General features: G+C 35.2%; 1 protein-coding gene across 2 annotated transcripts in view; it reads right to left on the bottom strand.

The window, feature by feature from the left end:
* Positions 1–25885, bottom strand: part of ATM (ATM serine/threonine kinase) — an 80684-nt gene that overhangs the window by 26925 nt on the left and 27874 nt on the right. For both annotated transcript variants that reach the window (XM_052812354.1, XM_052812355.1), the window contains 20 exons: positions 25565–25683; positions 24108–24234; positions 22699–22898; positions 20346–20520; positions 18206–18370; positions 17796–17928; positions 15256–15351; positions 13251–13422; positions 12614–12755; positions 11797–11973; positions 11338–11512; positions 8411–8498; positions 7900–8055; positions 6853–6961; positions 5974–6062; positions 5776–5878; positions 4567–4715; positions 2414–2518; positions 1794–1913; positions 480–714 (listed from right to left, as the gene is read on the bottom strand). In XM_052812354.1, coding sequence (XP_052668314.1) covers positions 480–714; positions 1794–1913; positions 2414–2518; positions 4567–4715; positions 5776–5878; positions 5974–6062; positions 6853–6961; positions 7900–8055; positions 8411–8498; positions 11338–11512; positions 11797–11973; positions 12614–12755; positions 13251–13422; positions 15256–15351; positions 17796–17928; positions 18206–18370; positions 20346–20520; positions 22699–22898; positions 24108–24234; positions 25565–25683 — 2835 coding nt within the window. The remainder of the gene's footprint in view (positions 1–479; positions 715–1793; positions 1914–2413; positions 2519–4566; positions 4716–5775; positions 5879–5973; positions 6063–6852; positions 6962–7899; positions 8056–8410; positions 8499–11337; positions 11513–11796; positions 11974–12613; positions 12756–13250; positions 13423–15255; positions 15352–17795; positions 17929–18205; positions 18371–20345; positions 20521–22698; positions 22899–24107; positions 24235–25564; positions 25684–25885) is intronic.

Raw genomic sequence — 25885 nt, 5'->3', positions numbered from 1 at the left:
AGCAGCTGCCGAAACCACTGCTACTGCAAATCCCATTAAGTCATTCACAGAGAAAGATTTATGACAGTGCAATGGTGCTTTGAGAGTATAAAACCTTGAAGACAAAGCTAAATATATAGATACAATGGAGTTTTTTCTGCAGCTTCACTCTGGAACACTACAACAGTATGATGCAAGTGAAAGCTGGATATATAAAACTGCACCAAAAGAAAGTAACAGAGCTGTAAGAGCATTCTTCACTAAAAATTTCATTTTTATATTATCTGCCTCATAGAGTAGCTTACAGTTATGAACAAAATTCAGAAAACATGCCCATAAATACAATTTATGAATAAGTTCTACATAGTTTAAGTCTCCAGCTAATTGATTCATCGAATAAACTTAGAATACAGTTAATCTTGAGTACTGTTAAAAAATGAAGTCCTTTTATAAACTAAAACACTAAACATCCATCACTGATCCTTCCTGGAATTTGTTACCTGTGTATTTTTAGCTGTTCTTGCCAATCTAGAGAGCTCCACCAGATGTTTGGTCAGGATGTCTTTAATACATTCTCTTTTGGTATTTTCATTCTCCTTTTCAAGCAGGATCTCCAATATTACAGTGCGCAGAGCCATGATAGGTTCCTGGAAACAGAAGTCACTGTCCTTAAGAAGCTGGGACTGTCTCTGCCATTTCAAATAAATATCATTTAGTTGTTGAGTCGTAACAGATCTGCAATTGTTACCAAAAGAAAAAAGACCTGTTATTAACTCTCGCTAAGTATTAGTGAAATGCAAGATGAGTAACAAAAGTAAACTACCAAGGTAGTTCACAGTCTACAGTTCAAAACCAAGAAACAGTCCGTAAGACCCTACAATGGTTAATATGGAGAACAAACTGGCAGGCTTCCAGTTTTAACAAACATGAAGATCAAGAGATCAACATTAGCAAGGTGAACAACTCCACTGTAAACATTCTCGATTAAGCATCAATAACTGTTGTGTTAAAGGTCCATCAGCAAAGGGAATCGCATTCAAACATAGGGCTACTTAAAAGATCAGAGACCAAGATTCCTATTCTATTATATAGGACATACATGGATTAATATAAGAATAAATTCCAAACTGTGACATTGTAGCTGTGTAGGTTGTCATTATATGTATTATTTTCTCAGGTGATTCATTAACTGCAAATAGCAATGGTTCATAAGGTTACATGGACATGCTAAATGACTGTAGGATGACTACAAGCTACCAAACTGATACAACTGTAACAGAAGAAAATCAGTGTTAATAGCACTACAGAGATAAGTACCTTCTTATGATTAAAAAGCAATGTTAAGAATTCAGGTAGAATAATGATCATAACAGTGGTCCATGAAGAAAGTGAATCAAACTGAAACAACTTTCAATAGATCTATGGGTATCATCAAGGAAATGGAAAATGTTTTTAGAAAGGAAACTAGAAAGGATAACTCAGTTACTTTAGTAAACCAAATGCTAGGAGATATGACTACTGCCTTGGAGTATACCAGGGAACTCAAAACAAAGGCAAGAAAACGATTATTAAAAATAAAATATTGGCATAATATCAAATAATTAAGACTAGACCACAAATAAATCCAGTCTGGAAATAGAGAGAATCTAGATTTGTCTTCACATAGTAAAGCTAAAATCCATATAATTTTTAAGATGAAGTTTGAGATATTAATGAATAAAATTTGTTGAGGTAATTTTATTTTTGTGCTAGACTTGATAACCAAAAATCCTGAAAACTGAGAAAGGAGTATGAAACAAGCTTAAAAAAAATACCTGGAGAACAGCAGACCTATATTTTCCAACTCTCCAATTAGCTGTAGTCTGCAAAGAGTTGGATATAATGAATAAACAGACTCAAGACTGCCTTTGCAGAGCTCTTCTACTTCATTCACTCTATGGATTTAACAGAGAAACAGTAAATTGGTTTTTTTAATATCCACAAGTAATCCCAAATATCCGTAACAATTTCCACACAGTGAACAGACTTTAAACAGCAAAACTATTCAGTTTGGAATTATTTTGTATTACCATTAAAGTTCAAAAAATTAAGTTTTGTCAATAAATGAAAACACGGTAAGCATATATAAACTCCAAAGTCTGTGTGATAGCTCAGCTAAAGAAGAGTAGTCAGCATTCAAATCCACTTAAGACGACTGCAAAGTAAGGGACATACAGGAAACGTATCTTCGATTAGCACACAAATTGTATATGCACAAATTTAGGTTAAAAAACTTAGAAATGAAGTTGCAGTCCAGAAGCATTAATTTTATTCTATGCATGAGTCTTAATTTAAGGCCATAAAACCCTGTAATAGTCTTTTATATATAACCTGTGACTACAAACACACACACTCTCTACCTCTCTCTCTAACAGCACAATATTTGCATGGTTACCTGGCATTTTTAAGACTGTCATAGAAAGCAGAGAATTCCTTATCTCGTAAAGACTGAAGAGCATCATACAACGATTCATGGTACCCTGGTCTTCCTGTCTCATCTCTTACAAATAAAACAAAAGAAACATAAAATAAAAGGAAAATTGTATTTCTCTACAAAGAAGTCGATTTTATCTTTATGACAAATATTTTCAGTAGTACATTTTCTGAAGTTGCATGAATTGCTGTTTTGCATGATAAAAAATAACAATGCAACCCTTTAAATTTTAAATTAATTTCGTATTTTATACATTCAAGCTGTTCATTTAAAACAAAAAACAGTAATTCTCAAAATGTTTGGAATATGGAGAATATGTTCAAGGTTGTATCAAAAATACGACACAAAACCAACTGCACAATAAAAATTTTATTGTAACACACTTCTCAGTATTAGCTGAAAGATATATATTACTGTATGTATGCAACTTCAGTTCAGAATCAACATTTTTTTACATTTAGCATCAGAAACATTTTTAAAAATGAAAAAAATAAAAATCAGAAGGCTGAAAAAACCCATAGTGTTCAATTTAATTTTCTCTTTGCCCTTCTCACTTATTCTTTCTGCTTCACCCTGACCCTCCTCTTTTCTGCCATTTCATTCTCTCTCTTTTCATCTTACATGCTTTTTTTCTGCTCCCATATTAAAGCTGAATATTCTATTTGCCTAAGAAGTTTATAACCAAAGAGGGTTACACAGACCATAACCAGGGACAAAGAGAGCCCACCTATATAAAGTTTGTTCTGATAGTGGCATGACATATGCCTTCAACAGGATATGTCTGTGAAGTCCTCCAGGTGCTTCTAAACAATGATCTTAAAACAGTGCAGGAGAAGAGAATGAACACACCAAGAGTACGTTCCCCAGACCCATCTCTCTGTAAGAGTCTTAGGAGAAACAGCTTCCATTCTCCTGACTACTAAAAGTTAATGTAGAAGGAGTTACTGAAGATCCTAACTTCTAGTTTTGCCAAAATGTAGTGAATCTATTCTGTATTCCTCCTAAAACGTGCGATGATGTAGCTGTACTAGGAAGGGATAGAGTTCCCTAGATCCTGGCCAGTCATATGAAATAACTAATGCCAGGCAGCCAACATTACACAAGGGAGGAGATTACTCCTTATGGAATAGCCATGAATCAACACTGGTGTTTGCTTATCCAGGTCTTGACAACCTCTTGTGGCTTACCGAGTAATATTTTCCCCATTTGCTTATAAATTAAACATTAAAAACTATCCCTCATATGTACTTAAGACGCATCTACTATATGACTCAAAAATGGAAAATTTCAGTTTATAGTTATGGAAAATCAAAAAGAAGAATCAACTGTTGTCGTGGTTTAACCCCAGCCAGCAACTAAGCACCACGCAGCCACTCACTCGCTCCCCCCTCACCCAGTGGGATGGGGGAGAAAATCGGGAAAAGAAGTAAAACTCGTGGGTTGAGATAAGAACGGTTTAATAGAACAGAAAAGAAGAAACTAATAATGATAATGATAACACTAATAAAATGACAACAGCAATAATAAAAGGATTGCAATGTACAAATGATGCGCAGTGCAATTGCTCACCACCCGCCGATTGACACCCAGCTGGTCCTTGAGCAATGATCCCCCGCCCCCACTCCCCCCAGCTTATACACTAGGTGTGATGTCACATGGTATGGAATACCCCGTTGGCCAATTTGGGTCAGCTGCCCTGGCTGTGTCCTGTGCCAACTTCTTGTGCCCCTCCAGCTTTCTCGCTGGCTGGGCTCGAGAAGCTGAAAAATCCTTGACTTTAGACTAAACACTACTTAGCAACAACTGAAAACATCAGTGTTATCAACATCCTTCTCATGCTGAACTCAAAACATAGCACTGTACCAGCTACTAGGAAGACAATTAACTCTATCCCAGCTGAAACTAGGACAACTGTGTACAGTTTCCCAGGAAAATGAAGTGATGTGCATACAAAACAGACAGGTCTAAGTGAAAAATGCTGCTTTTCAATTCAATGATTAAGATAAATCAGGTGACCTGCTTCATATAAATTATATTCTAATGTCACCTTTTTGCTTGGAACTGAAACCATTGTCTTTCACTTAAAAAACTAGCAAAAAAGTAGGTTAGTTTACTTGACAGAAGAGATGTGGCCCCACTGCATATTCCTCCATGCTGCCTGGTAGCGTATTTCCTGTAGTTCCGCACACCACTCGGTGTTTTCATGTTCCAGTCCTTTTAAATACATGGAAAGAGTGTGGCAAAGCCCAAAATTCTGCAAAGCCTGGAATTAACATAATTACTGAAAATTGGTTTTCCTCCTTTTTATAAACTGAACTGTTTTTTTAAAAAGCTTTGTTTTACCTTTGGAAACAAAGAAGCCTTTGCAGGTAAGGCAGAACTGTAAGTATTTCTAAACTCAGCACTATGTAAGATGAAAACTTTTTAATAAGACTAATAATCACACCATTGATACCTGCAACCCTGGAAAAATGGTTTCATTACTACTGTGGCTGGCATTCTTTGAAATAAATTTCCATGTTGTGTTTCAAATGAACTACCTGCTCACATTTCTCCATACCATCATTTCTGGGTAGTAAGCCAAAACTGGTTTTACTTCTTAATGAACTTTTTCCTGGTGGGGATTTGAAAAAGTTTCCTACAACTCCTAAAACTCCTATCTGTTTGAAGACCATAATGACTTTATAATTGTGACCTCTTATCCAGGTTATGTGTGCAGCCATTATGAAGGAGAAACACAATGGAATTTTAACAATGATACTAAATAATTTGGGCTAGGAAAAGTTCCATAGGAAAATGAAATGAGGTGAAACACAGATATACCAGTGCTATGTTATTACAGAACTGGTGTAAACATTTTTAGGCTAAAAAAGCAACATGGTTTTAAGGAATAAAAATAAGACAACATCAATTCTATTCATTTATTTTATCAGAAATACAACAGTTTCGGTAAGATAGTTGCCATAATGGAGAGGTTTAAAGAATGAGATGGCAAAAATAACCAATTCCATTACTTTTTATATCCTGTCATTTTAGGAGCTGGCCAAATTCTGTATAAGATCTATTTTGAAATATTTCACAAAATTCATTACCCAAGATAGGGATTACAGGTGAGTGACAAGAGGACTAGAAGCCATAATGTTTTCAGGACAAATATTGAGTTGTCTTACATTATACAGTTTGGAAGCCTATGACAGTGGGGTGGACTTGATGACCAAAGAGATCTCTTTTAGTTCTAAAACAATTTTGCACTTACTACAAATGACTCTCAGTATGATGGATATCAATTCCCACATTCATTGCCTATTATAGAATAAAATTACCTCTATTATTCCTGCCTGGCGAGTAGATGGAGAAAGGCTTGCCTCAAGGTCATATGTTACAAGGGCTTTCTCCCATACTGCTTCATGCTCGTAAGTTCTTATCCTGTTGTAAATTAACAAGAAGTTTTCAGTTTAAGTTCCTTACTAATAAATGAAAGCAATGACTTTAAAGAACATAAGAACATTAATAAATTATACCGTGCTAGTGGCTGTAACATTCTTCCTCCACCACAGCCATAGAGACTGTCAGGTTCTCCAATGCTTCTATATATGTCCATGAGAAGGTCCTAGAATATGCACCATAAGACAAAGAATTACCTCTTATGGAACCAGTTCAAGTGAGTTGTATACATATCATGTAAGTTTATAAATACAAGTCCTTCCATGTAATGTGTTATCATTGCTTCATTTTCCTTTATGCAGTATCTGAGCCTGCATTCATCACAGGAAGAAAAGTTTTATAGTCTAGCAAAACTCTTCAGGACTACCTACCTTCTCTGCTAAGTTATTAAAAAAGCAGCACTGGGCCTTAGGTGGACTGACTGAAAACCAAAAGGCAGTAGTACTGCATGAGCATCGGACATACCAGCTAAGCAATGCATTTTAAAGATATGCAAGCACAGATCTGGAATAATGAACTGTGGAAAGAAGTAACTTAGACAAGGCTACTGAATCAGATTTTATGTATAAAATAAACTTGTAGGAGATAATACTGCTTTGGTTTTGATCATTACAACTTGCTATGCCATTTGCTGATTTTTAATGAACATATCTCTCTGACAAAACAAACTGAAAAATACTTGGCTGGTTACCACCATGGGTCAGTTCTTTTGGGGAACAAAGTCTGCTTTCCTGCAATTTAAAATTTGCCACTTAATTAGTGTGTCAGGTGAACGAATACTCAATTTAACTTGTTCAGCAATGCCACTGAGTTCACTTTGAATTAGAAGATGAGGAGAACTTTCGAATACAGTTTTTGAAGTTCAACTAGATTTGCCTTCAGCTCAGATGAAACCTACTGTTAATTGTAATTATATGAGAAGGTTTGCTTTCAGATTATGGAGCACACACACATACCTGTAAACTTATGCCAGTTTCTCCTTTACTTTTTTCATTCAAAATAGTAACAGTTCTTGTTTGACTTTCTTCTTCAAATGTCAAACTCTTAGCTGCTTTAAAAGAAAACCTAAAAGAAATGTTTCAACCAGCAAAGTTAAATGAAATTTCATACAAATAACTAAAGAAATTCTGAAACAACACCTAAGTAAGGGGCACAAACACCAAATGCAAGATCAGGCCTGTCATATCCCCAGGTTATTCAAAATGTCTCTCCACCAGAATGACAAAGTGATCAGCTGAACTGAGGATATCAACATCAAGGGATTTCAACATCAAGGTGGTTTTTCAGAGAAAAAAACCCCCACCTTGTAATGTCTAATCTTTTATTAAATCAAATTGCTTTTGTGAATGCCTGAAGCAAGAATGCTCTCTTCTGGGAAAGAATAAAAGCAACTACATAATATATATGCTTACAGACATACTTTTATTATACATTCACTGCCTTAAGAGTTATTTGTTGCCAAAACAAAGCTAGTAAACTAGTTCCATATTTTGATCTTGCTGGACCAGAAGACAAAGATAATTGTCCATTATAGAAGAAAACTCCTTCTACAACGATCATTCAGCTCTACCCACACAATTCTGGTCATCATTCAGTGGTTTCTTTCTCCCCTTGATTCAGTTCTGGCCGTAATTTAACCACTAGCACACTATTAATTATGAGAAATAGAATCTGAAAAGTGTTCAATTTAGAAAGTGATATTCAATACATTCTAGTATTCAGAAGCATTAGTTTCAGTGAAATTTCTCCAGAACACACACTTATAAGAAAACTTTCTGGTTAGAAGTCAAAACGACACTATTTTGAGTGTGTCACTAGCAAACTAGCAAGGCTGGGATCACATTCAAGGACAGGTAGCAATATTTTCCAGGTCAATACACACACCTAAGGGATTTTTTTTAAAGTTTCCTTGACTTTTCCTGTAACAAAACACTACTGAGACACACAAAACTTCATCCATTTTAACCAAAATGTCAAGAAATTGCATTCCTCAAGCCTTGTACCTTTCTTGCTGTTTGTCTATATTTATCTTGTCTGCATAGATTTCTGTGTAGAGCAAGGCTGTGAAGTGAGCAGCACAAGACTGTGCTGCTATAGCAACCTCAAGATAATTCAGATCTAGCCAGAAGCTGTCATCAAAAATGGCACCTGAAACAGATCTGATTAAATAAAGACTTTAATATTGCTGTAACACACCTTCTCTCTAACATTAAATAAAATAAATCCAATCTAAATATAAAGTCTTCCAAAGGCTAATTTTATCTTGCCCCCTCCTAAACGCATACCACAAAAAGTTTATCAGACAAAAAGTTTTCTAAAAACTCCTTCAGCAAAATTAGAACCCTTTAAGGTTAGCCATATCACTTCTTTAACAAATGCAAGGTCACTACTATATCTTCATTCTTTTAACTGACATGTTCTCTACCACATCCTTCTTCCTTAATCTATAGCGTCAACAGATCTTAGAACAGTCATAATTAAATTAAAGCAACATTTTGGAAAGCTGTAATTCACCTCTTTTGTCTTCTTAAGTAATCTACAACAGCAAGCATGGCTCGTCGAGATACTTTATCCAAACTTCTAGAATTATGGGTTTCTTGCTCTGGGATGTATATTTCAAAAGAAAGAATATAATGAACTTTTGTCATAACATAGCCATTTATAAAATAAAAAGATGTATTTTGTACTCAAGAAAATAACTAAAAAGTTCCTCGGGAGGCATTTCCAAAATTAAATTAATAGTTTGTCACAAAAGGTATTTCCCCCCTTTATGTGATTTTAGTGGATGTTACGGTAGTTTATACCACAATTTTCTTTATCAAATTATCTTTGCATTAATAATTTGTGGATACTACTTCTTCTTACAGAATTCAGAGATGATCCAACACCATTGCACAAAGCTCCGTAACAGACCTCTTCCCTTAGGCTTGAGCCATATAAAGTTATTCCAAAGCCACAGAAATACTTACCAGTAGCTTTAGTGCAGATTTTATAGAGTATGTATGCTTATATAAAAAACACTACCTCACACACACAGACACATACTTTTAAAGAATTTATATTTCCATGCCTTGCTTCTGGATTTAAAAAAAAAAAATTAGATGGCTACAGGTTGTGTTCTGGTCATTGGGTTAATAATTTTTTCATTTTTCTGGACATTTCAATTTATACATTACAAGAAGCAAGGAATAGGGAAAGCATAAGCAAAGGTTTGATTACTGCTACACTACAGTAAGACGCAGAACTAGAAATTTCCCCTAAAGAAAGCAAAAGCCATATAAAAAAAAAGAAGTATCTGGGAATTTCATGTGTTCCAACAAACAGAAATGAACAACACTTATTTGGTAACTATAAGATGTCAGCATTGTCTTCATACTCACTTGCTAACAACAAGCTTACAGACAGAAAACAGTGTCTGTTTTTTCATGGCATGAGATAGAAGTTCTAAATTCTAAGGAGAAATAACTGAACGTGTATTTTGAAAGAGTCATTAAAAAAAATTATAACTCTTCTGCAAAATAATAGACTTAATTGACATATGATTCTGGCCAGACTGACATGCACTAAGTCCAAACTATTCTTCATTTTTAGTTTGGTGGGTCTGACTCTTGTCAAGCAGTTGGCAATTTACAGTTAGGTTTGGTTTCTCAGGCAGCACAGTGATTGGCATGATGTTCACCCTATTTATGCTTTAAATTGCCAAGATTAACAGCCAATTCCTAGAACTTGCACGTCAAAATGGATCAACAGGAAGACTCTTGTTCAAAAGCACCTAACTCTCTCATGTCTAACTGCTTGGTCTTTGCAACAGTTTGGATCCTTACGGATTGGAATGAAATTTATCTAGGTTTTCTAGGGAGATTTTTCTCCTTGTTTTGATAGAGTAAGAGTTTCTCCTTGAAGAAACTGGTAGTCACCAGATGTTTAAAATTTTTGTTTTGAATACTGCTGATGTTCTATCATTCCAACTTTGGAATTAACATATCTTGCTCTGTTGGCTAGTGTACCTTCAGTTTATCTGTAAACAACTACATAGACAACGAGCTGTGTGCTACTTCATATATTTTTTTTTGGTACCAGGACAGTTTTTCACCTGAAGAACTCCATTTAAAGCTTTTACATGTCCTTTACTTTGCTCATATCACCTCAGTAAGATCCCTTGCATAGAATCACAATGTTTGAAGGGGCCTCTATCATTTAGTCATTGGTGTCACTGAAATAACTGCAAGTTTATAAAACTTAGAAAAATCCCTTTTATTATTCATTGAACATTTTGGATTACTCTGTACATCCGAGCACAAATTTGTGCAGTAGTTTCCCTGGCTGCTTACAGGAAGGAAATAGAAAATTGTTAATCCTTTTCTATCTTACAAAGTGGGACAATAATAAAAATACCTGGATTGTGGCAACAGCTTGTTACCTGACTTCAAAAATATGAAAGAATACTGGTCTAGTCTTTCTGGCCAGGCTAGTCAGCGTCTATAAAAAGTACCTTAAAATACACCTAGCATCATTAGGCTTATTTACACCACTCTTAGTACAAACTGCAATACTAAGGGTTCCTTTAACTCTCTGGCAACCTGAAGCTTGCATGACTTGCCTGTAAAGAGACTGCAAGACATTGTACAGACTCATTCCTTTGGTGATTTGTCACTGAAGAAGGGAGTTGGAAGATATAGCAGAATAGCTACTGCACACAAAAAAAATACTAACCTGAAGTTACTGTATTTGTGTTAAGTAGAGGACATGCACAAATAAAGAATGTATTTCAGCTCCTGAAAAGAAGTGCGTGTACCATTCCCATAGTCTAGTAACAAAGATCTTATTTTGTACACAGATTTCTGCTAAGTTCAGCCACTATCTATTTGGAAAGGACACCAGCCACCTTGATTAGAAGGTGCTTTGTTTGTAATGGAACTCACTGCACTACTCATACTCAGCTGCAGTTCTTTTGGTTACAACTTCCTTTCATTCTGCTGGAATGGAACAGGTCTTTTGAATGTATAGGGAGACCATTATCAACATTAGGCAGAAGCTAGAGCAAGGGTTAGTCTTTTTTCCAAGGGGAAAATCCAGGTGAAAACTGCCTTTAATCACTCTTGTTTGAGTAAGAGAAGAATTTAATTGCCAATTAGTCATTTTAAGAGACAGTCCAAGATTCAGTCTTGCAGCACACAACATTGGATCACATCTAAATTCAGCAAGTAATAAACATTATCCAGCTGTGAATAAGGAAAGAAGCTATACAGAAGAAACTACTTGGGTGCTACCAATGAACAGCTTCAAAATTACTGGTATCTCCACGGAAAAAGATCAAACAATTGGACAGAAGCTTCTAAAATTCTGTCTACCTACAAGTGTGCATCATACATTTGATGTCAGAAGGTAATTTTTCACAACCAGAATCCCTCTTGCAGCTGAAAAAAATATTATGACATTACCTGAATCAGAATTTGGAGGTGTAGTAGATCTACTAGATGAGGCAAATCTGCAACAGGCTGTAAAAAACTTCTGGATATGAACTGACAAAAGACTTCTCCAAGATTCATCCGAGTCATGGAGAAGGATATCATGAATCAGGTATGGAAGCAAAGTTTGACACAAGTCTGTTTTCACCTAGAAAACAATCATGCATAGCAGCTGCTAAGAAAAACAACCAAAAGCCTTTCTTTCCTCAGGTTATAACCAAACTGACAACTACTCAAACATGTAATTCTTGAGAAAGAACATGTAATATGAAAAATGTAAACCACTCAATAGGGCTGTGCTGGCATTCAGTTAAAGTAGTAACTTAATAGCAGAAATTACTATTTGCTATCAAGATGCATGATCATGTAATTTTGTGCATGACAGCACACATACATATACATACATACATACATATGGATAATTTAGCTCACCTCACATAGTGGCTTCATTAACTGGAGAACTTCATTTTGCACACCTCCACTGTCCAGTATTGAACTAGTTAGGCGCTTGATCCAGGTCTCATGACTTTCTCCCAGAGGAATCCACAGGTTTGTGTCATCCAAAGATTCTAAAGGAGCCTCCATATCATTAGCAGGTACTACAAAAAACTAGAAGAAAAATATATATATTGCAAATATAAACAAATTCTATGGCATTTTAAAAAACATACTGACATCTGCACAGATTAAAACATTAAATATTAACTGTGCTTTAATTGATTGACAATATCAATTTTGTTCATGTAAATATTAAGTTTCCAAGGAAATCTGAACGTATTAAAAATAAAATTTTACTGATAACATCAGCAAGACCATATTAGACCTCACATTTAGGTTACAAATCAAAAGTTTGAAAATTAGGAAATATCTGATTTATGGTTAATTATGAACCTTTTTTTCTAACCTATTTTCCACTAAGTTTTTGCATCAAATGATACTGCAATCCCGAGAAAAAAAGTATTAGATTACCAAGTAGGTAATCAAAAACTGTCTGTCTAATAATGAAAGTTCACAGCTTTCCAATGTCAAATTGGTAAAGCCACAAATGCTGGAACAGAAAGGAGAATCAGATGTACAAAAGCAATCACATTTGCAATCAGACTGATGAAAAGTCCAAATTTTGCATTCATCAAAGCCTATCTCAAAAATATTTTCAAATTTACTTTTTTTTAATATATTTTTTTAATATATATTTTTATGTTTTCTCTACCCCTTATGTCATATAAATAAGGTATATCAGAAGAAGTACCGTTTTCCTAGACATTCTGAAAGGCTGTAGATAGATTAACATGGGATCAGCTTTATTTTTATAAACTTCCCAAAATTCAGTGCCAGACTTGGTGGCTAATATGTTTTTCAAACAGGAAACAGCAGCAGCTCTAACGTCAATACTGAAAGAATAACATACACAACGTCATTATTATGTTTTTCAAACAGGAAACAGCAGCAGCTCTAACATCAATACTGAAAGAATAACATACACAATGTCATTATTATTCATTTCATTCAGATATTTTATTTTCAAAATCACCTTTATGAACATACAAGACAAATAATTCCACAATCTAACAATGTGTGCATTAAATCAGAAAATTTTGGACTAGGATATGCCATTGCATATTTTGTTATAAAGCAAAGCCTCAGTATTTACTCCACAGCACTGCTATCCTCTACAGCACAGAAGAGACTCTCTAGCTTGAGTGCAACTAGAGAATTTCTAGGAAACATCTAAGTTTGACTGGAGAAGTAATCTGAGCCTTGAAGAAGCACATGGTTGGACATCAACAGGTGTTAATAACACTTTCAGAGTGTTACTCTGAGGTGATTTGAACAACTTAATGGCTCCTATTAAGCTTTGAACTAAATAAATAAATAAGTATACTCACCAGTTATCTGTTAAAGCAATATTTATTTGAGTTAACATTATGAAGACGCACTGAAGTTTTCTATCTTCAAGTAAGTCCACTGCTTTAGAATCCAGCGCATTTTCAGCACGCTGAAGAGCTATGGTGGAGAAATCCATGGGACCAATTTCTCCCAAGCAACTTCCAACAGCCTCTGCAAATGCAGGTAATTTTCTAGTCTTAAGTACAGTAAAACAAGGTCTCACCCTAGAAAGTTGCAATTAATATAAACTACTGTCCTGGGTTTGGCTGGGATAGAGTTAATTTTCACAAGAAGCTGGGAGGGGACACAGACAGGACAACTGACTCAAACTAGCCAAGGGGATATTCGATACCATATGATGTCACGCTCAGTATATAACTGGGGGAGCTGGCCGGGGGAGGAGGGATCGAGGCTTGGGAATGGGCTGAGCATCGGGTTCCAGGTGACGAGCAATTGCATTGTGCATGACTCGCTTTATACATTCTTTTATTAGTATTATTGTTATTATTACTTCTTCTCTCCTTGTGTTGTCCTATTAAACTGTCCTTATCTCAACCCATGAGGGTTTACCTTTTTCTTCCAATTCTCTTCTCCTTCCCACCAAGGGTGGAGAGGAGTGAGCAAGTGGCTGCGTGGTGCTTAGTTGCTGGCTGGGTTTAAACCACAACAACTGCTTTTAGAACTGAGATTATTATGGGGTAAAAAGCTGCAAATATTTATAAATAATCACTTGAGAAGCTTTATGATTATAATTACACGTATACAAATTTTGCAGCTTAAGACTCATAAATAATACAGTTATGCTTTCTAACTCAATTTTCTAGGAGTGCCTATGGCTCTGCATTTTGCAGTTTAAATCAGATACGGATTTCATTTTTGCTTGTGTCAGAAACAGGTAAGTGCAAAAGGTCAGAATCGCAGCCACTAAGTGACACTCATTTTCATTCCCTAAGGGTATGATAAATACAAGCAGTAGCCTGTGAACTCAATGAGAATGAACCTGCATTTTACTTAAAATGATGTATCAATGTGTTCCTCATTTGCTTTCCAGACAAAGTATTTTATAAACCACATGACTACAAACAAGAAAAAACAAAACAAAATTGACCTTGAAAATAGCTTTAAAAAAGCGATGTTAATGTTTGTCAGAAAGAAACCAAAATCTATTTCCCTGCCCTTTCATTCATACTCGGCATGTGTCTTGAAAACATGTCAATTTTCTACAACATTGTTTTAACCACCAGAGCAAGTAAAGAACAGACTGAAAATATACAGGTTGTGTTTTGAATTAAATTTAACAAATCATCTAAGGAAACACAGTACAGAAAAGGCTGACACTTAAAGCTTGCAGAGGTGCTGAAGAATGTATCATACTGAAGTCAATGTAAGCATCAATTGCTCAGCATTTTTAATTATCAGTTATTAGTCTTTTAGACAAAAAACATAAGGCAAATGTTCTCATTACTTGTGTTTCTGTCTAGTTTAGACATCTAGTTTCAGTAAACATCACCTTCATGGAGGTACTCCCCACTCAGGGAAGAGGGGATTTTGATTTTAGCTTTGGATCAAACATTAATCAGGTGCTCCATGTAAACCGTCAGAATAATTTTAATAATACAGAAGAGGCTTTAAGATGGAGAACAACTATTCTGATTTTCACTTAGACATGCCTTTCAAATTTTCAGGTAAGTTCTCTTCAATTTTTCTTACTATTTTTCAACTTAATAAAGTGACCCATATAACAGCAGATTTTACACACTTTACTTTTACATACTTTACTGAGTGTAGAAGAGACCGGGTCTAAACTGATGACAATTTAAGTTATTAGTCAAAGCTGTAAAATACAGTGACTGAAAAGAAGACATATCACCCATTTTAACATTCCTGATGGCCACCTCTGGTAGCAAATGCAAAATAGCAGGGGAAAGTAACCTTTAGAACAGCCAGTTTCAACCTGGGGTTTGCAATGACAGCCCCATATGCCTGTGGAACTAATCAACTTACCCAGCACTGCTTTTTCACCTGTATGGTTAACTGCCATCTTGGACAGCTGCAGTAAGCTCACCACCAGTTTCACTACTACAGAATCTTCCGGCTTTTCTATCATTCAGAAAGAAAAATAAACTCCCAAAATGTCATTGTGTATTTGTAATGTGAACATATTAGAAGAAAACACTGCTTTAGTATCTTTTATCTGCAAATGTCAACATGCATTATTAATGTTGAAGCAAGCTGGTATTAAACAGTACATAAAAAAATTATTCATTTTTCTTATTCATCAGGTCTTGAAAAAATTTCTATGCATTTGACTATGCCAAAGAATCCCCAAAACTAGAATACACAAGTGCTATTATTTTTAGGGTTTTGATGTAGAAATGATAATTAAATACATGAAATATTAGTGTAAGTTAGTGTAAGAATGTTATTTGAAACAGTGAAGTCATAATATGTGACTCCGCTGACAGCACTTAAGCTAGTATCATCATTCTGTTCTAAATCTGAATCAAAGAAATATCCCAAAATAAGGCTTTCTGCCAGGAATTTCACAGAATTTGACTAGCTTTCCATTGCCTAATTAACTTTGCCAAATTATAAACTCTCAAGATGGATATTTCCTTACATGTTTGCTGCCTGCCAGAGGTCTTTTTTTTTAAATAAACATTCCAAACAAAAAGGTTTTGCTGTTTCCAGGATCAAGGTCTAGGAAAAAATATGACGATTTGCCAATGTGAAAAAACCAAAAGCACTATTTTCTTTAAAAAAAATCCTGCTGCCCTGTTGATTGAAGCGAAAACCTGGAATTGGGCTTTATGCTTGTCGACATTTTTACAAAAATGAATACATATGTGGCTAAACTGCAGTAGTTATTTCTTAAATGTTATCTTTCAGCATACAGTTTTAGAGCCTTTATCAATAACTGGTTTTTTACTTCTTTTTAATACCTAAAATAATAATAATAATAGTTATTTGTAAGTGCTTAATAGACTTTTAGTATAAGGCAAAATCATGGCAACAGGCCCATGAAGCCTGCTAGCCTGCCTCAACAGAGCAAGAGTATTTCTTCTTAGGTTTTGCCAGTCAGCAGATTGGGGATTTCTGAGCAGGTCTTCATACCTAATAATCTCCACGAGATATGTCAAACTCCTTTTAAGGTCTGTTATGCTTCCGATCTCCACAAGAAGTGGCAGTAAGTTCCATGCTGTATATATTTTGTTTGAAAAAAATATGTTTTCTCTTGTATAACTACTGCCAGATAATTTAATCCGTTCTTGTACTGTGATAGAAGTGATAAGTACTCCCTACTCAGCTTCATCATACCATTCACCAGTTCATACACCTCTCTGTATTCCTATTCAATCTCTTTTCCAAGCTCACAAGGCTCTCCTCTGATGGAAGTTGCTCCACACAAGCTTATTGCCCTTTTACTAACTCTCTTTTCAAGCAGAATTTCGAGACTAAAATTGTAAATGATATTCAAGATGTGGGGACATAATGCGCTTACACCATGGCCTTATGACAGACTACTATTCTTCCTGAATTTTACTTTGCACTTATTTACAATGAATTACATCAGCTCTTTTTATCTTCCTGCCATACATACAAGCTGATGAAGACTTGATGTAGAGGACAAAAGTGAAATGGTCTGGCACAAGCTTCTGAAAACCAAAATAGAAAGGAACTGGGTCTGGACTGAGGGCTGAAACAGAATGAATGAATGGCAAAGTTCAACTAAACTAAATCCTATAATTTTAAGTTCTGTGAGCTTTGCTTTCTAACATGCTATACCTTTAATAAAATCTAGCTTCATTACTTTTAAAGAGTAGGGAGATTCATATATAAGAAGACTCATTAAGCAGCCATAAAGCAATATACTCATATTATACACTATCCTGGTCATTCACAATCGTAAGTGCCCCATGCCAAAAGCTGGAAGGGCATTTTATCCTCTCTGCCATATAACACATCATATAATATTTATAATACACTCTGCTAAAGATGCTTCCGACTTTGCACAAATAATCATAGAACGGTCTGGGTTGGAAAGGGACCTTAAAGATCATCTAGTTCCAAGCCCCCTGCCATGGGCAGGGACACCTTCCACTAGACCAGGTTGTTCAAAGTCCCATCCAGCCCGACCTTGAATGTTTCCAGGGACAGGGCATCCACAACTTCTCTGGGCAATGTATTCCAGTGTCTCACCACCCTCACAGTAACGAATTTCTTCCTTACATTTAAATCTAAATCTACCCTCTTTCAGTTTCAAGCCATTACCCCTTCTCCTATAAACTACATACCCTTGTAAAAAGTCCCTCTCTGGCTTTCTTGTAGGCCCACTTTAGGTACTGGAAGGGGGGTGCATAATAATATGGCATAATAAGTGCCATTCTACTCTGCATATGAAATTATAATAAGGTTACATTGTTAAACATACAAAAATCAAGACACAAAATAAAATATTAAATGTCAAATTAGAATAGGGTTACATCACTACACACCTAAAACCAAATACAAAAGAAATAAAATACATAATCAGATGTCAGTACCCTGGAAATTTTTCAGGAGATCCTTCATCTGATCTTTATATTGTTCCAATTGTTTGCGTAAATAATACAGTCCTTCAAGTCGTGTTAAGGGCAGTGAACCACAAACACCAACTGAGAGAAAGTGATTAATTTCCTGCAAAACAACGTTTTGTGTTAATCACATACAGCATACTAATAAAGGCTTCAAATAAAGAAGTGGCTCTCAGCAGTCCAAAATGTGGATATTAATAGATGCAAAATAAGAATGGACATTTACAAATATCTCAGTGTCTGAAACTGGCAATAAAAAGAATCCACATATCTAATTTAATTTCTCAGCTATACCTATAGCTAGTAAATTGTTTTTCTTTTGAAAGGTTGCATTACAAAAAAACCACTATGCCACAAGATATATTTTAAAATGTAATTACCTCCAAAACAGAATATGGTCCTTTACTGTATTTTATTTTCTGTTGAGTTGCTCGCAAATCTTTAAAAGCAGGATGTTCAGGAAAAGGATCTAAGCATTTGATTGCTTGGTACAGATTTTCATTATCCTTATTATCTATCACCAGATACTTCAACAAGCCTAGGACCTGAAAATGAAAAGTAAACGAAAAACAAGTAAGACGGAGAAACATTTTTGAGCCATATTTCTTATTCAGGTTATGAAGTTTGTATTTCTCCAAGTTCCTTTAAACTGAGAATTCTATTAAAAAAAGGTAAGATAATTTATTTACACTGTTAAAAATTATAAAATGTTTAGAGGCTTGGGGAAATCACAGATATATTCTAAAATGTTGAGGCATTTTTGCTACTCCCCCTCCCAAACGGACATCAAAACTCTTATTATCACAGCCTGCAGTTTTATCCTGTCTTTTGGTGAAGCTGATTTCAAATATTGGCCAATGGAATCATTACAATATTGGCAATGATTTAGCAACACACTGCACTCAAGCAGTCCTTCTGATGTTATTAGGATTTTATTATTCTTACTAACTAAAGTGCCGGTAACTTGAAATCTGGACAAATGCCTAAATATCATAGTTTACTGCCCAAATCACTGAACTCTGGCAGAATTTGTTTTATAACAGATCTACAACTTGAATAAATGCTTGCTAAAGGGGTACCATACTTCCTTTGCAAAAACGCTGCTTTTATGCTTTACTTACAAATCAATGCAACTGGACAGTCAATCCAGGCAGCTTTGAGGAGTCTACAATCTAAATGATGAGGTTTTTATTTGGTGACTTTTATTTACCTGAAAATTATTAACTAACTTCCATTCAATGCTAGAAGAAAAAAGAGAAGAAACTGAGAAGTGATCACTAGAGGAAGGACTTCCCTGCAGGAATATGATATGAAAAGGTTTCATATTTGATATCAGTTCCAATTCAGAGAAATTTCTGCCCTGCCCACTTTGTTTCTGCCCAGGGATGCCCTGACACGTTGCCTTTGCAGTGTGCATGTACAACTGTTTGCACAGACATATTCTAAATCCGTTCATGATCATTAAGCTGGGAAAAAGATTGACAGGTTATTTTCAGCTCAATTAGTATAGCTCTCCAGCTGAACTGGAATCACAAGGAGAAGGACAATGTAGGGCTACACTGCAACCACGAAGGTGCATATGGTGCCATGGGATCAGATTAAGCTAGCAGGCAACCATAAGTACTGAAGTGCAACAGGCGTACTCTTCTCACCTTCAGCTACTAATTATAAGTCTCTGAATCCAAGTAATTTCCACCCCCTCCAGAATGCACATACAAACATCACCAGAAGGAAAACAAGGCTTATCACACAACAGAAATTGCTTCATTTCCCTTTTAAGGCCTATGTGCTACATTTATTTTTAATGATAATTTGTTAAATAACTAGCTGAACTACTAAAATCTGTTCTTTGCATGTATTTCCTCTTTGACCTCTAGCACCTTCCCCTGCCAAAGGTTTTCATTGTATTTCCTGTGAAATCATCCACAGAGCTTTGTAGGTAACTGCTTGGCTACTCAATATGCTTGTAGTCATTAGATTGCCATCACCAGTAGTTTAGCAATGCCTATGTTTTCTCTATCTTTTCCTTAGTGGTACCACTGATTTGGTGTCTCTACTGAACTAAGGTAACAATTTTTCTGAAACTTAACCTGAAGGTTCTAAACCTCTTTCAGATTTGGGGCAAAAAGGCGCACAGATTCAAAGCAGACATAAAAGACTTTACAACACCATTAAAGCTCTATAAGAAATCTGACCTTTTATAGACTAAGTAAATAGAGAATTAGAAAGTAAGTGATACAGTCATCTCAGCAATTATGATACAAATACAACTCCATCACTGTTTAAGGCCGTGGAAATTAAATACGGAACACAATATTTGTCAAAATAGAAGTACCAAAAATAAAGACACTTTTATTTAACAAATTAAAGGTATAGTGTTACAGTAAAATTTTTTATATAAACCTACAAAGCATAGAAAAAAGGAATTAAAATTGAACATGAGTATAGATATAGCTTTCATGACAGTGAACATTAACTAAAAAGCTAACAGATAAGGAATAAGCAGCAACTCAAAACTACCTGTTCCTGAATCTCAGGCTGGTCCATGGCAAGAGGTATTAGGGTTCCTACAATAACAGGAAGGTGGCTCTCTAGAGCATCATTACAACACGTAACCGCTGTGTGGCAAACATGATGAAGAAGATCACAACAAAGTGAAAAGCTGCGCATGGATATTTCTCTGATAATAACAGGTCTGTCACAGGAAATAAAAAAAGTGAAATTAAAGAAATACAAATTGTCATTATCTCAAGTATTAACCTATTATACAACAGGGAAGAATAGGGGAAAAGGGGAAATATAAATAAACTTTATAGGAGGAACTGATTCTAATCTTTAAAATTTATCAACTCAATCAGCTCTAAGGATTTAGCTCAGGACACAGAGGAGAACTAAAACACACAAAATTTGACAGATCGCTTTGAAGAAAAATATATTCCAAAAAGGAAGAAAACCCCAAACCAACCCAAAAAGGCTTTTAGACTATTACTTGCCACAACAATGTTGAGAGAAACGGAAAAAAGTGGAAAACATGCTCTCTGAACTCTCCTCTCTCTCACATAACCATTAATTTATGTTGTGGTTTAACCCCAGCCAGCAACTAAGCACCACGCAGCCACTCACTCGCTCCCCCCCCACCCAGTGGGATGGGGGAGAAAATCGGGAAAAGAAGTAAAACTCGTGGGTTGAGATAAGAATGGTTTAATAGAACAGAAAAGACGACACTAATAATGATAATGATAACACTAATAAAATGACAACAGCAATAATAAAAGGATTGGAATGTACAAATGATGCGCAGTGCAATTGCTCACCACCCACCGATCAATCCCCAGTTAGTCCCCGAGCGGCAATCCCTCCGCCCCTGACTCCCCCCAGTTTCTATACTAGATGGGACGTCACACAGTATGGAATACCCCGTTGGCCAGTTTGGGTCAGCTGCCCTGGCTGTGTCCTGTGCCAACTTCTTGTGCCCCTCCAGCTTTCTCACTGGCTGGGCATGAGAAGCTGAAAAATCCTTGACTTTAGACTAAACACTACTTAGCAACAACTGAAAACATCAGTGTTATCAACATTCTTATACTGAACTCAAAACTTAGCCCTGTACCAGCTACTAGGAAGACAACCCCAGCTGAAACCAGGACAGTTTAAAAAAAGAAAAAAAAATTTAGGTTACAAAGGACACCTGGGGATTATCTAGTCCAGCTTCCTGCCTGAAGCAGAATCAGCTTCAAAGTCAGATGAGGTTCTCAGGGTTTTATTGAGCTGAATTCTGACACATTATTCCTTGGATGGAGAATCAATAGCCCCTCTGAGCAACCTGCTCCTGTAGTTGACTATTCTCACTGCGAAAATCTTTTCCCTTACATCCAACCAGAACCTTCCATATTGCAACTTGGTGGGTGCTACCTCTTGTCCCATCACTGTGCACTTCTAGGAAAAATCTGGCTCTACTTTCTCTACAAGGTATCTTTCCCTCCAGAAACTGAAGAACAGAAATTAGAGCAACTCCACTTATCCTGTTGGGGGTCCTCCACTCAACCCATCCCAGTTTGTCATTATCTCTGATGTCCTGGCTGGAGCGGTCCCACACTGGACACAGCGGTCCTATTGCAGCTTCATTCAGCATTCAGAGAGGAATGATCAGTGCTGATCACAATAATAAGTCTCATGATAATGGCATTTACCATAAAATCCACCTCTCTTCAGTATTTCAGGGTATGAAATGCTTCCAACAAGCAAAGCAATCAACTTGCACTTAAACTCAATGACATTTAGGTGAATAACTATCTTGGAAATCCAAAGCTAAACCTCAAGTAAGAAAGTATCTCTAGTCCTTGTGAAAGATAAGAATCTCTATTTAAATCGTAAGCCTAATGAAGTACCAGTTTTCTCAATCTGAAGACAAGCTAAGATAACATGTACCAATTCTCACTCATTTTGTTAGCTACTTATTGGTGAGAATGTAAATACTCTTTATGAAGAAGTGCATTTTATTTGACATGTGCTTCCTTTGCACTTAACACCACAATTTGAATTTTTCTCCCATATACTTTAAATTCCCAAACACCCTTTCTGTCGTCAAAATCTCCCAACACTTCTTGTTTCTACAGTTTGATAACCTATTCCAGATACAAAATTCTGCAGTATAGCAAACATTTAAATACAAGGATAGCACAAAACATTCCACATTTTACTAAGAGTTCTAAATTTAAATTCCAAAAGTATCAAAGAAAGGCAACTGAATTTTTTCTTTCAGCAAATTTCAATTATTTCTACAAATGAATTAACATGTACTAGCAATACTGAAATGTGAGGTTACAAGAACAAGGGAGCACAGACAGGAAGAACAAGATATAATTACCATATTTACCTGCCGTTGATGTGGTGAATCAGGGTGTAAATTACATCTCGGAGGACAAAAGCCCATGCTCCTCCTAAACCATCTTTTATCTCTTTAAGTAACAGACTAACAAACAAGTGATAAATTATAAGAACTCTGTGTTTCTTGTAAATGTTGTTTGTATCTGATGCATGATTACAAAGGGCTAGAAGGATTTTCTGAAATGAATCCTAAAAATGAATAAACTATGAGTAAAAAAAAAAATTCACAATACCAATACAGATATACTTTATATCGACAAAAAAACCTAAGCAATAGAGATTTTTTTTTAAAGGACATGGACAAAAAGGCTTTATTATTTTTATTGCTTTAAACAAACAAAAGACCTACATAGAAACCAACTCTCCAAGCAGGACCCTAAGCCCCATACCTCCTAATTTTCTCTTTGCTTTTTCTTTTTCCCCACATGAGAAATGTTATGCACATTTTTCAGAAAACCGAACAGTTATGGCAGTTTTCACCAACAGGAGAAACATCAAATAAAAACCATTAAAACATCAAGTAGTACTTCAATCTATATTCTTCAAACAATGTTCATACGTACAAAAATGCATTATTTCATAGAATATATAAATACAGATTGTAACTGTTAAAACTGTAAACTTAAAAAAGAAGTAACTATCTTAAAGTACTAGGCAAGTTGTGTTACATTTTAAAGAATTTTTTCCACTGTCTGGCAATATTAACTTTTACACTCAAAAGATTTAGACAAACATGGTCCAGAAAAAATTTTTTCCTATTTTTAGACTGTTTATGGATAGGCAAAGTAAGTTGTTGACAACATATGCAATAAAACAGCATACAATTTGAAAAGATACAGATCTAAGGAATGATGTTACAAGACAGTAAAATGTTTATGATTTATTGCAAGGGCTGGATAATTTTATATGCCTTCGTATTTGCCTTTAACAACTGAAAATCAAATGTCTAAAAACATCACAGACTATAAAATTTCACACTGTCAGTAAGGGAAGCAAACTTTAGTGTCTTAATTGTAGATAGTATTTAGATAAAATTGTCCAAATGTAATTATTCTAGAATGTTCTTCAGACACATGCCAAAGAAATAGATTGCATCTAAATTGTGTTCAGTACACACAGATTTCCTCAACCTTTAAAATAATTCTCTCTATTTATACATTATTTTATATGTATTATATAATGCACGTGATAGTTCAAACATGTAATTTTTGTAAGGTTACCGTGTCCCTGAACTTAGGACTTCTTCCATTTCAGAAGGCAAACAAAAGAACAGAAAGGTTTCTAAGGTTGTATTTTTCCCTCACATATACATGACGAAAATGTCCAATTAAACCAAAATGTACCCATAAAAGAAATTTTATATTCTACAGAAAAAGAAAATCATCATTACATACTTACAGGGCTTTTAGAAAGAACTGCTACAAGACTTCTTAATTTGCTTTTGTGACAGTTGCTAATATAGTCCAAGGCTGCCTTAATCACGTAAGATGGAAAATGAGGAGGATTAGGAGCAGGATCCAGTTCCCTAAATGAATAAAAAAAGAGATTTTTTTTTTTTCTTCCCCAAATCAAACCCATGTATTAAATAAAGTAAGTCTCACTGAATAAACACGTAACTCCTAGGAAATCTTTTCTGCCTTCAGTAAGTAAGAAGCACCAAAAGCATCCAGCAGAGTGACATACATCTTATTTTCAGCTGTCTGTTGTCTCTCTATGGCAGCTTTCTAAGTTGTACTTTCTTAACATTCTTTTACTATTTTTTGAAAGATCATATTGCTAAAAATCCATGCATTTTTCTCATCTCTGGTACTTCGTAGGAAAATCTAACTGCAAGTCATGGATAAAACTTCTGCATTTTGTAACTGTGGGAACAATTTGGTTGAGAAAAAAGTAATCATGAATCTCCCCATTACAAAAAAAGGGTACTCAACTTTTCTTGGACCTCAAAAAGAAAAGAAATGCATCATGATATTAACAAAACAGCAAAATCTAAGTTTCATCACTCTTATTCTTACCATTCCCTTCTTAGAAAGAAAAACTTTGGTTACAAGCAGACACCACAGTCTGTTAATAAACTTACTGAAACAAACTTCTTTATAAATAAAAGTTCTGAAATCCTCAGCCATTTAAATTTTGGCAGATTTTCATAGAAATGCTTTTTTTTCTTTCAACTTTATATTTCTACAACAAAAATATCTTCTTCAATAACTTCAGAAAGCATAATGTTTTTCAAAATAGTCTGTATCTAAACACAAAATCTGGAAAATTATTTCCAGATATAATTATGTAAATAGTGATATTTTTAGGACAACAACAAAGACCGAAAAGCTCATAAAAATGAATATATTTATGGTATTAGAATATTCCTATTAATAAGGAACCTGTTTACTTGGCATTGCTAAAGCAACCTCCTTACCAAAGGCAAGAGCTGCCACTACAAGAACTGTTAAGAAACGGTTCACTTCACTTCTCAGTGACTTCTAAATATTTAAAGACCTTTAAAAGAATCACTTTAATTTAGACATTAAAACCCAACCAATTTTACAGAGAGGGCAGTCCATCCAAATTTGAACTAGTCTAAACTCGCATTGCCATACTCCAGCTCAGCAACATACAATGGCATTCTCTTGCCCACCCATTCATTCTTTCCATTAACTGAAGTATTACAGAGGTTATCCTTACTGATATTGGGGAATAACTGTGAGAAAGCATGCCTATGATACATCATTACTAATGACAACAAAATTCTTTAATTCTCAACTTCAAGGCCACCTCTTCTTATGCCTGAAGGTCACGTTTTAATTCACAATGTTATACAAACACACTCAGCATTTAGAAAATCTACAAACACGTACCTTATATATTTACTTAGATGAGGTCCTTCTTCTACTGTGGTATCAGGTGGTTCATGTAAGGTCATCAACAGTTCAACCACAATCTCTGGTAAGTTATTATGAGATAAATTGTCAATTTGCTAGAAGAAGATAAATAGTGTTTTAATAAGGAAAAAAGATACTTTAGCTAAAATAATTTAACATTTCTTTTTCCTTCTGAGAAAACCCATTTTTTCCTGTCTGGATTCTCTATTTGTTCAATTATCCACGACATACAATTCATTCAGAAATTAAGCCTGGTTAAGTCTTATCTATGGCAGTCACAGGTAGACAATTTACTTC

The sequence above is a fragment of the Harpia harpyja genome, chromosome 17, assembly GCF_026419915.1.
Source record: "Harpia harpyja isolate bHarHar1 chromosome 17, bHarHar1 primary haplotype, whole genome shotgun sequence".
In the NCBI taxonomy this organism is placed as follows: domain Eukaryota; kingdom Metazoa; phylum Chordata; class Aves; order Accipitriformes; family Accipitridae; genus Harpia; species Harpia harpyja.
Note: the sequence above shows the minus strand (reverse complement) of the source record. Positions and strands in the feature narration are given on the sequence as shown.